Source organism: Coregonus lavaretus (assembly GCF_964263955.1).
Source record: "Coregonus lavaretus genome assembly, chromosome: 29".
Classification (NCBI taxonomy): Eukaryota; Metazoa; Chordata; class Actinopteri; order Salmoniformes; family Salmonidae; genus Coregonus; species Coregonus lavaretus.
Genome location: NC_140016.1, coordinates 28,183,512 through 28,196,268, shown reverse-complemented (window position 1 = coordinate 28,196,268; position 12,757 = coordinate 28,183,512). Strand labels below are relative to the sequence as shown.

Here is a 12,757-nt window from a genome sequence, read left to right as displayed (position 1 = left end):
ACAGCACCCCCCCCCCCACCCCCCACCCCCCACATTAAAAAAAAAAATTAAACAAAACGAAATCTAACACCCTTGCCTTTCGTGAACTAACACTCGCACTTGACTTTTTTCTACTAGCACTGACTTTGCTGATAGCTACTTTATTGAGGAAAAATATTCTTACTATGACTGAGATATGTGGTTGTCTCCCCAGTTATCTAAAGATGAATGCACTAACTATAAGTCGCTCTGGATAAGAGCTTCTGCTAAATGACTAAAATGTCAATGTAAAATGGAAACCGATGGAAACTGACATGTTTATTCCGCCACCGGCTGGAAATAGGATAACGGCCATCTGTTGCAGCCCAATGTACAGTATCACCCTGGCTCTGCGTCCGACTCACAAAACATGGATCCAGGCTGTCTCCACCTCGGTCCTCACTCACGGTGGGAGAACAGGGGGCGAGAGGGAAGCAGGGTGAGATGGGAAGTGACAGGGGTTGCGTGGGCCCAGTGCTGGAGGCTTGCCTCAGATAGGAGAGGAGCTCATTATGCCACAGTTTAATCCTTCCTAATCACCTCATCTGTTTAGTGACACACATGGAGCAGCCGTCACTTCTCTCAACATGGCTGTCGAGCTGTCTTTTTTCTTTTTTGTTCCTTCTCTTTTTGTTTTAGTTGTAGTTTAGAGTGGGAGTCTACACCTGTCGTTTACTGATTTGCAGTCGTGTGTCATCTCCTGTTCAAGTCTCTTGACACATTTGAAGCTTTAAAAATGTGATGCTTAAAAAATAAAATTTTAAAAGGATAAAGGACAGAGTGTACAGACAATGTGATGAAGTAATTGTACTAGACAATATGCTGAGTCATACAAATGTGTATTACAGCGTAATTTCACATTGTCATTCATGTTGTGTAATGTTTTCAACACCTTCCAGAGTTTTCAATTATTGAATAGTCATGGCCATATGGCTGCAATCACAAAAACCCATTGCTACAAATTACACCAATTAGTATTTAATTAAACGTAATGACTGGGAATTGTCACATTAATGAGAGAAATAAGAACATAACAGAATGCTTATCTCTTTATTTCCCTTTTTTCTTCTCTGACTTTCTCTCTCTCTCAGCTGGAGGATGACATTGTGGCGCGTCCGAATTACTTCACCACGATGAAGAACTTTGCCCTGCAGCAGCCTTCCGAGGAGTGGATGATCTTGGAGTTCTCCCAGCTGGGCTTTATCGGTAAGCCTCAGCCCGTTCCAAAATAGCTAGCATAGCGCTAACGTTGAGTGTGTAAGCTAAAGAGCAACGACTCAGCGTTACAGAGCTACAGCCAGAAGAACTAGCCTATAGTGCTCTAATACTGAATGTGTGAGTTAAAGATTTACAACTTAAGATTCTTATCAAGGCAGCCCCAAAAGAGGGACTAACAATGAACCCCTAATTAGGACACTGATACTTGAACATCGGGCAAGACACATGAACTTGAAAGCCGCTCGGCTATTCAAAGGCATAATCCTGACAAATGGCAAAGGTAAGCTATTTTAGTCAGAAGGTTATGATCAAATCAACAGCTTGGCAGGGAAGTTGTTTCAAAGCTCCCTCCAACTCGTCAGAACTCAATTTAAAAGTACCCACTTTGAATTAAAGCCGCCAAAATTAATTGAAACGTCAACCTCCGTTTGATCTCTGCTGTAATTATACTGTCGCGAGTAATCAATTACTTATATCTTCCGGAATCTATCAGTGTGGGGTAGCTGGCATGTGAAAATAGCACTTGACTGGGGCTGAAGTACATTTTAGAGTCAAGGCCATAGTTTCGGTTTGTGAGAGCAGTTCCAACTTTCAAGTAAAGTGAACTGGAGGGAACAAAATGCGGCCAAAGCTTTTCAGTGGTCGCGTTATCTTCAGGGAGAGAATGGGGAACACGTGGTGTGTTTTCGGGGCTCGTGCGGAGCTAGTTGTTTTGACAGCCAGCGCAGGGCCTGGTCCCAAGGTAAACTGAACCAAAGAATCCCCTAGTCATTGTTTCTGCAGGGTTTGACACGTGCTAGACACAGACAGACCCCATTGGGTCTATCATGAAGTCCAGCTTTCTAACTACACACATAGACTCACTGTCAGAGTCAATTGTGTTTTTTTAATGAAAATGAATAGTGATGTACATCATCCTTACCACTCAGCACTTATCTATGATTGAAACAAAAATATGGCGTTGATTGATTTGAAATTATGATTGGAAAATACCCAAATAAACCCTTCTCTGATGGTCTGTTTTGGTCATGGGACTTATAGTCTGGCTGAAGCTGAATTCCACTTTCTTACGATTGTGGCCTTTAATATTTCTAACATTTCCATTCAGACATCTAAGAGGGGGTCTGGTGTCTTGTGACTCTGCTGATCAATAAAGAACAAATGACAGCAGCCACTTAAAGGACACCAAGCAGCCACAGCCGCCACACATACACCCAAGCCATTATGTGTGCCTCTGTGTCGTGTGTGTTCACACAAGTGACAACTGAGAGCATTTTCTTTCTCTGAGAAATGGAAAAGAAGAGTATTGGAAGAAGCGTCAGTGAAGTGGTTGCCATGGACCAAGCATTATGAAGACACACTATACTAATTAGCCGAGTGTCATCCAAGAGTAACCCTTTACAAAGGTGACATTTGACCAAAACACCTTCTTCTCTTCCTTTCTCTCTCTGACACACACACACACACACACACACACACACACAGAATCCCCCTCATGTACAGTACACACAATTACACTGCATGCGCCACACACTTTCCAGGAGCTTCTGCTGCTGCACTTTACTCTAATAGGTCCCTGAGCGCTGTTCGGGGCCCAGCTTAACCAGTGATTGATGCACACTCTCCTCTCCCTCCACTCCATCTCTCCAGCCCCATCTCCCCCAGCAAATACCTCCCTCATTACTGGGCCCTGTCTATGGAGGCTGTCAAACAATGTGTATAGGACCAGTAGGATGTATAGGGACTAGGGAGTGATGCTGATCTAAGGTCAGTTTTGCGCTTAAAGGTAAGCGTGCGATTGGGTGAGGGCAAGCTGATCTGAGATCTGTGCCCACTGGGAACTTCTACCTATTGGGGAATAGTCTATTGGGAGCCAATTGACTAATAAAACAATAGATTTAGGTGCAATATGTTGCTGCTGGTAGAAAGAATGCTGTCTACAGGGACTACAGTGAGGGGAAAAAAGTATTTGATCCCCTGCTGATTTTGTACGTTTGTCCACTGACAATGAAATGATCAGTCTATAATTGTAATGATATGTTTATTTGAACAGTGAGAGACAATAAACAATAAACATAATAATAACAACAACAAAATCCAGAAAAACGCATGTCAAAAATGTTATAAATTGATTTGCATTTTAATGTGGGAAATAAGTATTTGACCCCCTCTCAATCAGAAAGATTTCTGGCTCCCAGGTGTCTTTTATACAGGTAACGAGCTGAGATTGGGAGCACACTCTTAAAGGGAGTGCTCCTAATCTCAGCTTGTTACCTGTATAAAAGACACCTGTCCACAGAAGCAATCAATCAATCAGATTCCAAACTCTCCACCATGGCCAAGACCAAAGAGCTCTCCAAGGATGTCAGGGACAAGATTGTAGACCTACACAAGGCTGGAATGGGCTACAAGACCATCGCCAAGCAGCTTGGTGAGAAGGTGACAACAGTTGTTGCGATTATTCGCAAATGGAAGAAACACAAAAGACCTGTCAATCTCCCTCGGCCTTGGTCTCCATGCAAGATCTCACCTCGTGGAGTTGCAATGATCATGAGAACGGAATCAGCCCAGAACTACACGGGAGGATCTTGTCAATGATCTCAAGGCAGCTCGGACCATAGTCACCAAGAAAACAAATTGGTAACACACTACGCAGTGAAGGACTGAAATCCTGCAGCGCGTCCGCAAGGTCCCCGTGCTCAAGAAAGCACATATACAGGCCCGTCTGAAGTTTGCCAATGAACATCTGAATGATTCAGAGGAGAACTGGGTGAAAGTGTTGTGGTCAGATGAGACCAAAATCGAGCTCTTTGGCATCAACTCAACTCGCCGTGTTTGGAGGAGGAGGAATGCTGCCTATGACCCCAAGAACACCATCCCCACAGTCAAACCTGGAGGTGGAAACATTATGCTTTGGGGGTGTTTTGTTTGCTAAGGGGACAGGACAACTTCACCGCATCAAGAGAGAACCTCCTTTCCTCAGCCAGGGCATTGAAAATGGGTCGTGGATGGGTATTCCAGCATGACAATGACCCAAAACACACGGCCAAGGCAACAAAGGAGTGGCTCAAGAAGAGGCACATTAAGGTCCTGTAGTGTCCTAGCCAGTCTCCAGACATTAATCCCATAGAAAATATGTGGAGGGAGCTGAAGGTTCGAGTTGCCAAACGTCAGCCTCAAAACCTTCATGACTTGGAGAAGATCTGCAAAGAGGAGTGGAACAAAATCCCTCCTGAGAAGTGTGCAAACCTGGTGGCCAACTACAAGAAACGTCTGACCTCTGTGATTGCCAACAAGGATTTTGCCACCAAGTACTAAGTCATGTTTTGCAGAGGGGTCAAATACTTATTTCCCTCATTAAAATGCAAATCAATTTATAAAATTTTTGACATCTTTTCTGGATTTTTTTGTTGTTATTCTGTCTCTCACTGTTCAAATAAACCTACCATAAAAATTATAGATTGATCATGTCTTTGTCAGTGGGCAAACGTACAAAATCAGCAGGGGATCAAATACTTTTTTCCCTCACTGTATCTCCCATGGGGGGTAAACAATGCTGAGATTGCTATTCACTTTCAATTGAGTAGAAATCTTAGCCTGAGATTGCTTGACGTGGGCTTTCTCCTATTCCACTTATCAAACATATAAAGTGAAAGCTTCTGACAGATAACATAGCCACTGCTGTCACTTGCTGTGCTTATCTAAGCGTATTGAGTACCTGTCAGTTTAGTGTGTGGATCGGATTCCAGGCTTCCCATGGAGGAGATGGGGTTGAGGCATCTTTCCCCCTGTTTCTGTCTTTCTCTCTCTTCCCCATCGCTCTCTCTCTCTGTATCTCTCCTATATCTCTCTCATCTTTCCCTCTCTCTCCTCTATTTCTTTCTCTCTCTCCTTCACCCTCTCCGTTAACATTTAAGTTGAGCGCATGGTCCTCGCGGGTAGCCCGGGACGGCGGGCCGGTCCGACAACCGTGACTTAACGCTGCTCACACACGCTCGCCACAGAGTTTTGATAAGCCGACAGGCTCGCATCTCCCGCCTGTCACAACGAGCAGCTCGCCAAATCACCGCCGCCGGGCCATCAACAGCATTGGTCACGGAAAAGACACCAACCTCGATTCTCCATTGCTTGTTTTCAGTCTGAGGATTAGGAGAGAGGGAGCAGGGGGAGGGAAGAGACTGATTTGAGATCTAGATTTAGGCTTACTGAGCGTTTGAAATAGTTTAAAGTTGTCACCTTTTAGAGATTTTAAACAGACACGAGGTACAGTAGTTAAAAGGAGGAATAGCTATAGGGTTGAGTAATGATACTCTCACATTTTTGCTTCTTCCGTTTCCCTAAAGATGAAGAAAGTAGCCTAGACAACAAGATTGACCAAAAATCAACTCCCATTCTCATAATGCGCTATTACACGTTCATAGAGCTACACAGCCTCTGTATTAGGCTTAGTACAGTCAGTGTTTGTTGTCAAGGGGCTTTAAAACACAATTACATAACATAATTAGTCATCGTCGTGACGATAATGATCCGAGACAAACCAAAACAATATTCCCCTCCTCACAGGATAAGCCATGCGGCGCTAAATACATAATTCCCGCGAGGCAGTGGGGAGGCTTTGTGAGCAGTATTCTGATGTGCTGTGCTCCGACTGGGCTCTCTCAGGTGTTTTTAGGAGCTCTAGCTAGTGGTTAGCGACTGCTCCTGTCTCTCCCTTCTGCTCTCATTAGCATTTTGTGGCTAACCGGCGTGACAGGGCTAGCAGCGAGCACAATCAGGGGGTAGCCATCTGCATGTGTGGATATGCATATGAGTGCAAGGAAATAGGGGGTAGAGAGAGAGAGAGAGGTCATGTCTTCCAGATGACTGAGCAGTGAACAGGACTAGAAGTGGATCATGACCACTGAGACGGACAGGACAGGGTGTCAATCTCAGAGTGTTGATTCATGAAGATTAGTGAGGCAAAGGGGGGGGAGTAGATCTTGTTTGACTGAGTGAGGGGGAAAAAATACTATGAACTGATAGAAAAGGAGGGGAAAACACAGTACAGGGTATCCTACATAAATGAAACAGATAGCTCTCAATAGCCTACTAAGATAAATAAAAATATACATGGTCCAAGAAACTGGAACCTGATTCAATTAAAATATTGAACACAAGACTTACTCATTTACTCCAAGCCTTGTCTGCTGAAATATTACATATGTTATTATAAAAAATTACAAATTTTATAAAAGATCATCCATCATCTTGAATGCGCGTCATGGCAAACAATCAATTATGCTATCATTTTGCAGCACCTCTCGCCGCCATATGCACAAATTCTTATTAGCGCCCTAGGGATCATGTAGGCACGGAGAAAAATTGGATTTGTCCGTTTAATTTGGACTGCAGTGCTCAACAGTGGGTTTGGCAGTCCAGGGGTGTATCTCAATAGTCTAGATTGGCTTCCTCTCTTCATGTCCTCGCCTTCATCTGCACTGATTTGAAAGAACTGGACAGGTGAAAGTAAATATCTGGATGCCAGTCACCATATTGCTTTCACCTATGCTTTCAAATTAGTGCAGAATGAAGGAGAGAAGGTCACTTTAGACTATTGCGTTGCAGCCCAAGTCCTGCATTCAGTACTTATTCAGCAGTCAGAGATTCAAAGCGTATATAAGCACCACATTGTTCTTACACTGTATTCATAGCAGCTTGTTGGTGACAAGGCCAGAGAAAAGCATATATCCTGTCACAATCCTAATATAATGCTGTGTGTTCAGCCTAGAAGTAAATTCCACTGTTCCACCTCTGTATCCCTTCACGCTAGCATTCTCCTGAGTCAGCATTCACTAGCATTACAGCCTTCACCTTCTCCCATGAGTTCATGTAATTTAGATGCATGACACCTAATGCAATACGGTTTAGGTTATACTGTTCTATGCGCACATCACACACACACACACACACACATATACAATGCATTCGGAAAGTATTCAGACCCCTTGAGTTTTTCCCCCAAAAAGTTAACGTTACAGCCTTATTCTAAAATGGATTCAATTGTTTTCCCCCTCATCAATCTACACACAATACCCCATAATGACAAAGCAAAAACAGGTTTTTAGATTTTTTTGCTGAAATATCACATTTACATAAGTATTCAGACCCTTTACTCAGTACTTTGTTGAATCACCTTTGGCAGACTCAAGTCTTCTTGGGCATGATGCTACAAGCTTGGCATACCTGTATTCGAGGAGTTTCTCCCATTCTTCACTGCAGATCCTCTTAAGCTCTGTCAGGTTGGATGGGGAGCGTTGCTGCACAGCTATTTTCAGGTCTATCCAGAGATGTTCGATCGGGTTCAACTGTGGGATCTGGCTGGGCCACTCAAGGACATTCAGAGACTTGTCCCGAAGCCACTTCTGCGTTGTCTTGGCTGTGTGCTTAGGATCGTTGTCCTGTTGGAAGGTGAACCTTGGCCCCAGTCTGTACTGAGCGCTCTGGAGCAGGTTTTCATCAAGGATCTCTCTGTACTTTGCTCCGTTCATCTTTCCCTTGATCCTGACTAGTCTCCCAGTCCCTGCCGCTGAAAAACATCCCCACAGCATGATGCTGCCACCACCATGCTTCACCGTAGGGATGGTGCCAGGTTTCCTCCAGACGTGACGCTTGGCATTTAGGCCAAAGAGTTCAATCTTGGTTTCATCAGACTGGAGAATCTTGTTTCTCATGGTCTGAGAGTCCTTTAGGTGCCTTTTGGCAAACTCCAAGTGGGTTGTCATGTGCCTTTTACTGAGGAGTGGCTTCTGTCTGGCCACTCTACCATAAAGGCCTGATTGGTGGAGTGCTGCAGAGATGGTTGTCCTTCTGGAAGGTTCTTCCAACTCCACAGAGGAGCTCTGTCAGAGTGACCATTGGGTTCTTGGTCACCTCCCTGACCAAGGCCCTTCTCCCCCGATTGCTCAGTTTGGCCAGGCAGCCAGCTCTAGGAAGAGTCTTGGTGGTTCCAAACTTCTTCCATTTAAGAATGATGGCAGCCACTGTGTTCTTGGGGATCTTCAATGCTGCAAGACATTTTTTGGTACCCTTCCCCAGATTTGTGCCTCGACACAATCCTGTCTCGGAGCTCTACGGACAATTCCTTCGACCTCTGGCTTGGTTTATGCTCTGACATACACTGTCAACTGTGGGATCATATACAGTGGGGAAAAAAAGTATTTAGTCAGCCACCAATTGTGCAAGTTCTCCCACTTAAAAAGATGAGAGAGGCCTGTAATTTTCATCATAGGTACACGTCAACTATGACAGACAAAATGAGGAAGAAAATCCAGAAAATCACATTGTAGGATTTTTTATGAATTTATTTGCAAATTATGGTGGAAAATAAGTATTTGGTCAATAACAAAAGTTTCTCAATACTTTGTTATATACCCTTTGTTGGCAATGACACAGGTCAAACGTTTTCTGTAAGTCTTCACAAGGTTTTCACACACTGTTGCTGGTATTTTGGCCCATTCCTCCATGCAGATCTCCTCTAGAGCAGTGATGTTTTGGGGCTGTCGCTGGGCAACACAGACTTTCAACTCCCTCCAAAGATTTTCTATGGGGTTGAGATCTGGAGACTGGCTATGCCACTCCAGGACCTTGAAATGCTTCTTACGAAGCCACTCCTTCGTTGCCCGGGCGGTGTGTTTGGGATCATTGTCATGCTGAAAGACCCAGCCACGTTTCATCTTCAATGCCCTTGCTGATGGAAGGAGGTTTTCACTCAAAATCTCACGATACATGGCCCCATTCATTCTTTCCTTTACACGGATCAGTCGTCCTGGTCCCTTTGCAGAAAACAGCCCCAAAGCATTATGTTTCCACCCCCATGCTTCACAGTAGGTATGGTGTTCTTTGGATGCAACTCAGCATTCTTTGTCCTCCAAACACGACGAGTTGAGTTTTTACCAAAAAGTTATATTTTGGTTTCATCTGACCATATGACATTCTCCCAATCCTCTTCTGGATCATCCAAATGCACTCTAGCAAACTTCAGACAGGCCTGGACATGTACTGGCTTAAGCAGGGGGACACGTCTTGCACTGCAGGATTTGAGTCCCTGGCGGCGTAGTGTGTTACTGATGGTAGGCTTTGTTACTTTGGTCCCAGCTCTCTGCAGGTCATTCACTAGGTCCCCCCGTGTGGTTCTGGGATTTTTGCTCACCATTCTTGTGATCGTTTTGACCCCACGGGGTGAGATCTTGCGTGGAGCCCCAGATCGAGGGAGATTATCAGTGGTCTTGTATGTCTTCCATTTCCTAATAATTGCTCCCACAGTTGATTTCTTCAAACCAAGCTGCTTACCTATTGCAGATTCAGTCTTCCCAGCCTGGTGCAGGTCTACAATTTTGTTTCTGGTGTCCTTTGACAGCTCTTTGGTCTTGGCCATAGTGGAGTTTGGAGTGTGACTGTTTGAGGTTGTGGACAGGTGTCTTTTATACTGATAACAAGTTCAAACAGGTGCCATTAATACAGGTAACGAGTGGAGGACAGAGGAGCCTCTTAAAGAATAAGTTACAGGTCTGTGAGAGCCAGAAATCTTGCTTGTTTGTAGGTGACCAAATACTTATTTTCCACCATAATTTGCAAATAAATTCATTAAAAATCCTACAATGTGATTTTCTGGATTTTTTTTTCTCAATTTGTCTGTCATGGTTGACGTGTACCTATGATGAAAATTACAGGCCTCTCTCATCTTTTTAAGTGGGAGAACTTGCACAATTGGTGGCTGACTAAATACTTTTTTTCCCCACTGTATAGACAGGTGTGTGCCTTTCCAAATCATGTCCAACGTATTGAATTTACCAAGGATGATCAATGGAACCAGGACGCACCTGAGCTCAATTTTCGAGTCTCATAGCAAAGGTGTGAATACTTCTGTAATTTTTTTTTTTTTGCAAAAAAATTACAAACCTGTTTTGCTTTGTCATTATGGGGTATTGTGTGTACATTAATGAGACCTAAAAAAATATATCCATTTCAGAATAAGACTGTAACATAGCAAAATGTGGAAAAAGTCAAGGGGTCTGAATACCTTCTGAATGCACTGTACATATACACACACACACACACACATGCATGGGGAATGCCCCCCCCCTCAAAAGAAAGTCTACTACACAGGGCACGTTCTAAACAGGGCACCCTTGTTTAATTACACATCGCCCCTTGTTACTGTTGACAAGCCCATCAAGGCACTGATGGGTGAATTACTGATCCACTTACAGCTCATTGTCTGTTGGCCATGTTAGGGACACCTACAAACAGTGCTTTTAACATGGTGTTTTCAACTTACATATTTTGACAAACAGTACCAGTCAAAAGTTTGGACGCACCTACTCATTCAAGGGGTTTTCTTTATTTTTACTATTTTCTACATTTTAGAATAATAGTTAAGAAATCAAAACTATGAAATAACACATATGGAATCATGTAGTAACCAAAAAAGTGTCAAACAAATCTAAATATATTTGAGATTAGAGATTTTTCAAATAGTCGCCCTTTGCCTTGATGACAGCTTTGCACACTCTTGGCATTCTCTCAACCAGCTTCACCTGGAATGCTTTTCCAACACTCTTGAATGAGTTCCCACATATGCTTAGCACTTGTTGGCTCCTTTTCCTTTACTCTGCCATCCGACTCATCCCAAACAATCTCAGTTGGGTTGAGGTTGGGGGATTGTGGAGGCCAGGTCATCTGATGCAGCACTCCATCACTCTCCTTATTGGTCAAATAGCCCTTACACAACCTGGAGGCGTATTGGGTCATTGTCCTGTTGAAAAACAAATGATAGTCCCACTAAGCCCAAACCAGATGGGATGGTGTATCACTGCAGAATGCTGTGGTAGCCATGCTGGTTAAGTGTGCCTTGAATTCTAAATAATCACAGACAGTGTCACCAGCAAAGCACTCCCACACCATAACACCTCCTCCTCCATGTTTTACGGTGGGAACTACACATGCGGATATCATCCGTTCACCCACACCACGTCTCACAATGACACAGCGGTTGGAACCAAAAATCTCAAATTTGGACTCATCAGACCAAAGGACAAATATCCACCGGTCTATTGTCCATTGTTCATGTTTCTTGGCCCAAGCAGATCTTTTTCTTATTGGTGTACTTTAGTAGTGGTTTCTTTGCAGCAATTCAACCATGAAGGCCTGATTCACACAGTCTCCTCTGAACAGTTGATGTTGAGATGTGTCTGTAACTTGAACTCTAAGCATTTATTGAGGCTGGTAACTCTAATGAACTTATCCTCTGCAGCAGAGGTAACTCTAGGTCTTCCATTCCTGTGGCAGTCCTCATGAGAGCCAGTTTCATCATAATGCTTGATGGTTTTTGCGACTGCACTTGAAGAAACGTACAAAGTTCTTGAAATGTTCCGTATTGACTGACCTTCATGTCTTAAAATAATGATGGACTGTTGTTTCTCTTTGCTTATTTGAGCTGTTCTTGCTATAATATGGACTTGGTCTTTTACCAAATAGGGCTATCTTCTGTATACCCCCCTACCTTGTCACAACACAGGTGATTGGCTCAAACGCATTAAGAAGGAAAGAAATACCACAAATTCACTTTTAAGAAGGCACACCTATTAAGTGAAATGCATTCCAGGTGACTCATGAAGCTGGTTGAGAGAATGCCAAGAGTGTGCAAAGCTGTCATCAAGGCAAAGGGTGGTTACTTTGAAGAATCGCAAATATAACATATATTTTGATTTGTTTAACACTTTTTTGGTTACTACGTGATTCCATATGTGTTATTTCATATTTTTGATTGTCTTCACTATTATTCTACAATGTAAACATTTTTAAAAATAAAGAAAAACCCTTTAATGAGTAGGCGTGTCCAAACTTTTGAATGGTAGTGTACATGGTTATTGTGTATGTTTATTTATACAGTAATTATTATTCAACATGTCCTGGGATTTGAGCTCACAAATGTGTCTAAAATATCCCAATGTCGATAAAACAAAATAAGCAAGACAAGGTGGGATAATTTTTTGGGGGATGGTGAAATAGATTATGCGACAATTGCGGTGGAAATGCTTTTATACACAAATATTGATATAAAACCCATCCTATCGCAGGAAACTTGGAGTCACGCGATTTTATGTTTTGTTTTAATATCACCATGACGTGGAAAAGCATGCAGAGTTTATAGGCACATTAAATACATTTTGATGAGCTTTATAACTTATTTCATAACAATCATTTATGGTGGTTAAGTGCACAGTGTTGAGCTTCATGCAAATTTCCACTAAATATCGAGGGTAAGCTATTATTTTAATAATGCTGGTGACATGATAATCGGTGCTTGGCTGACAATTATCATACGTCATCATATAACCTGCCCTGTCCACTCTATCAGCGAATGTCACGATCGTCCAGGAGCGAAGGAGACCAATACGCAGCGTGTTGAGCGAACATGATGACTTTATTAAATAAAGCAACCACGAAAAACAACAAATGACGATAGTGAAGTCCACAGTTA

General features: G+C 43.1%; 1 protein-coding gene across 1 annotated transcript in view; it reads left to right on the top strand.

Annotated features, from left to right (window-relative positions):
* The window catches only part of mgat4b (alpha-1,3-mannosyl-glycoprotein 4-beta-N-acetylglucosaminyltransferase B), a 245,132-nt gene that overhangs the window by 186,576 nt on the left and 45,799 nt on the right, over nt 1-12,757 (top strand). The window contains exon 8 of the mRNA XM_084147355.1: nt 1,110-1,224. Within this exon, the coding sequence (XP_084003481.1) occupies nt 1,110-1,224 (115 nt within the window). The remainder of the gene's footprint in view (nt 1-1,109; nt 1,225-12,757) is intronic.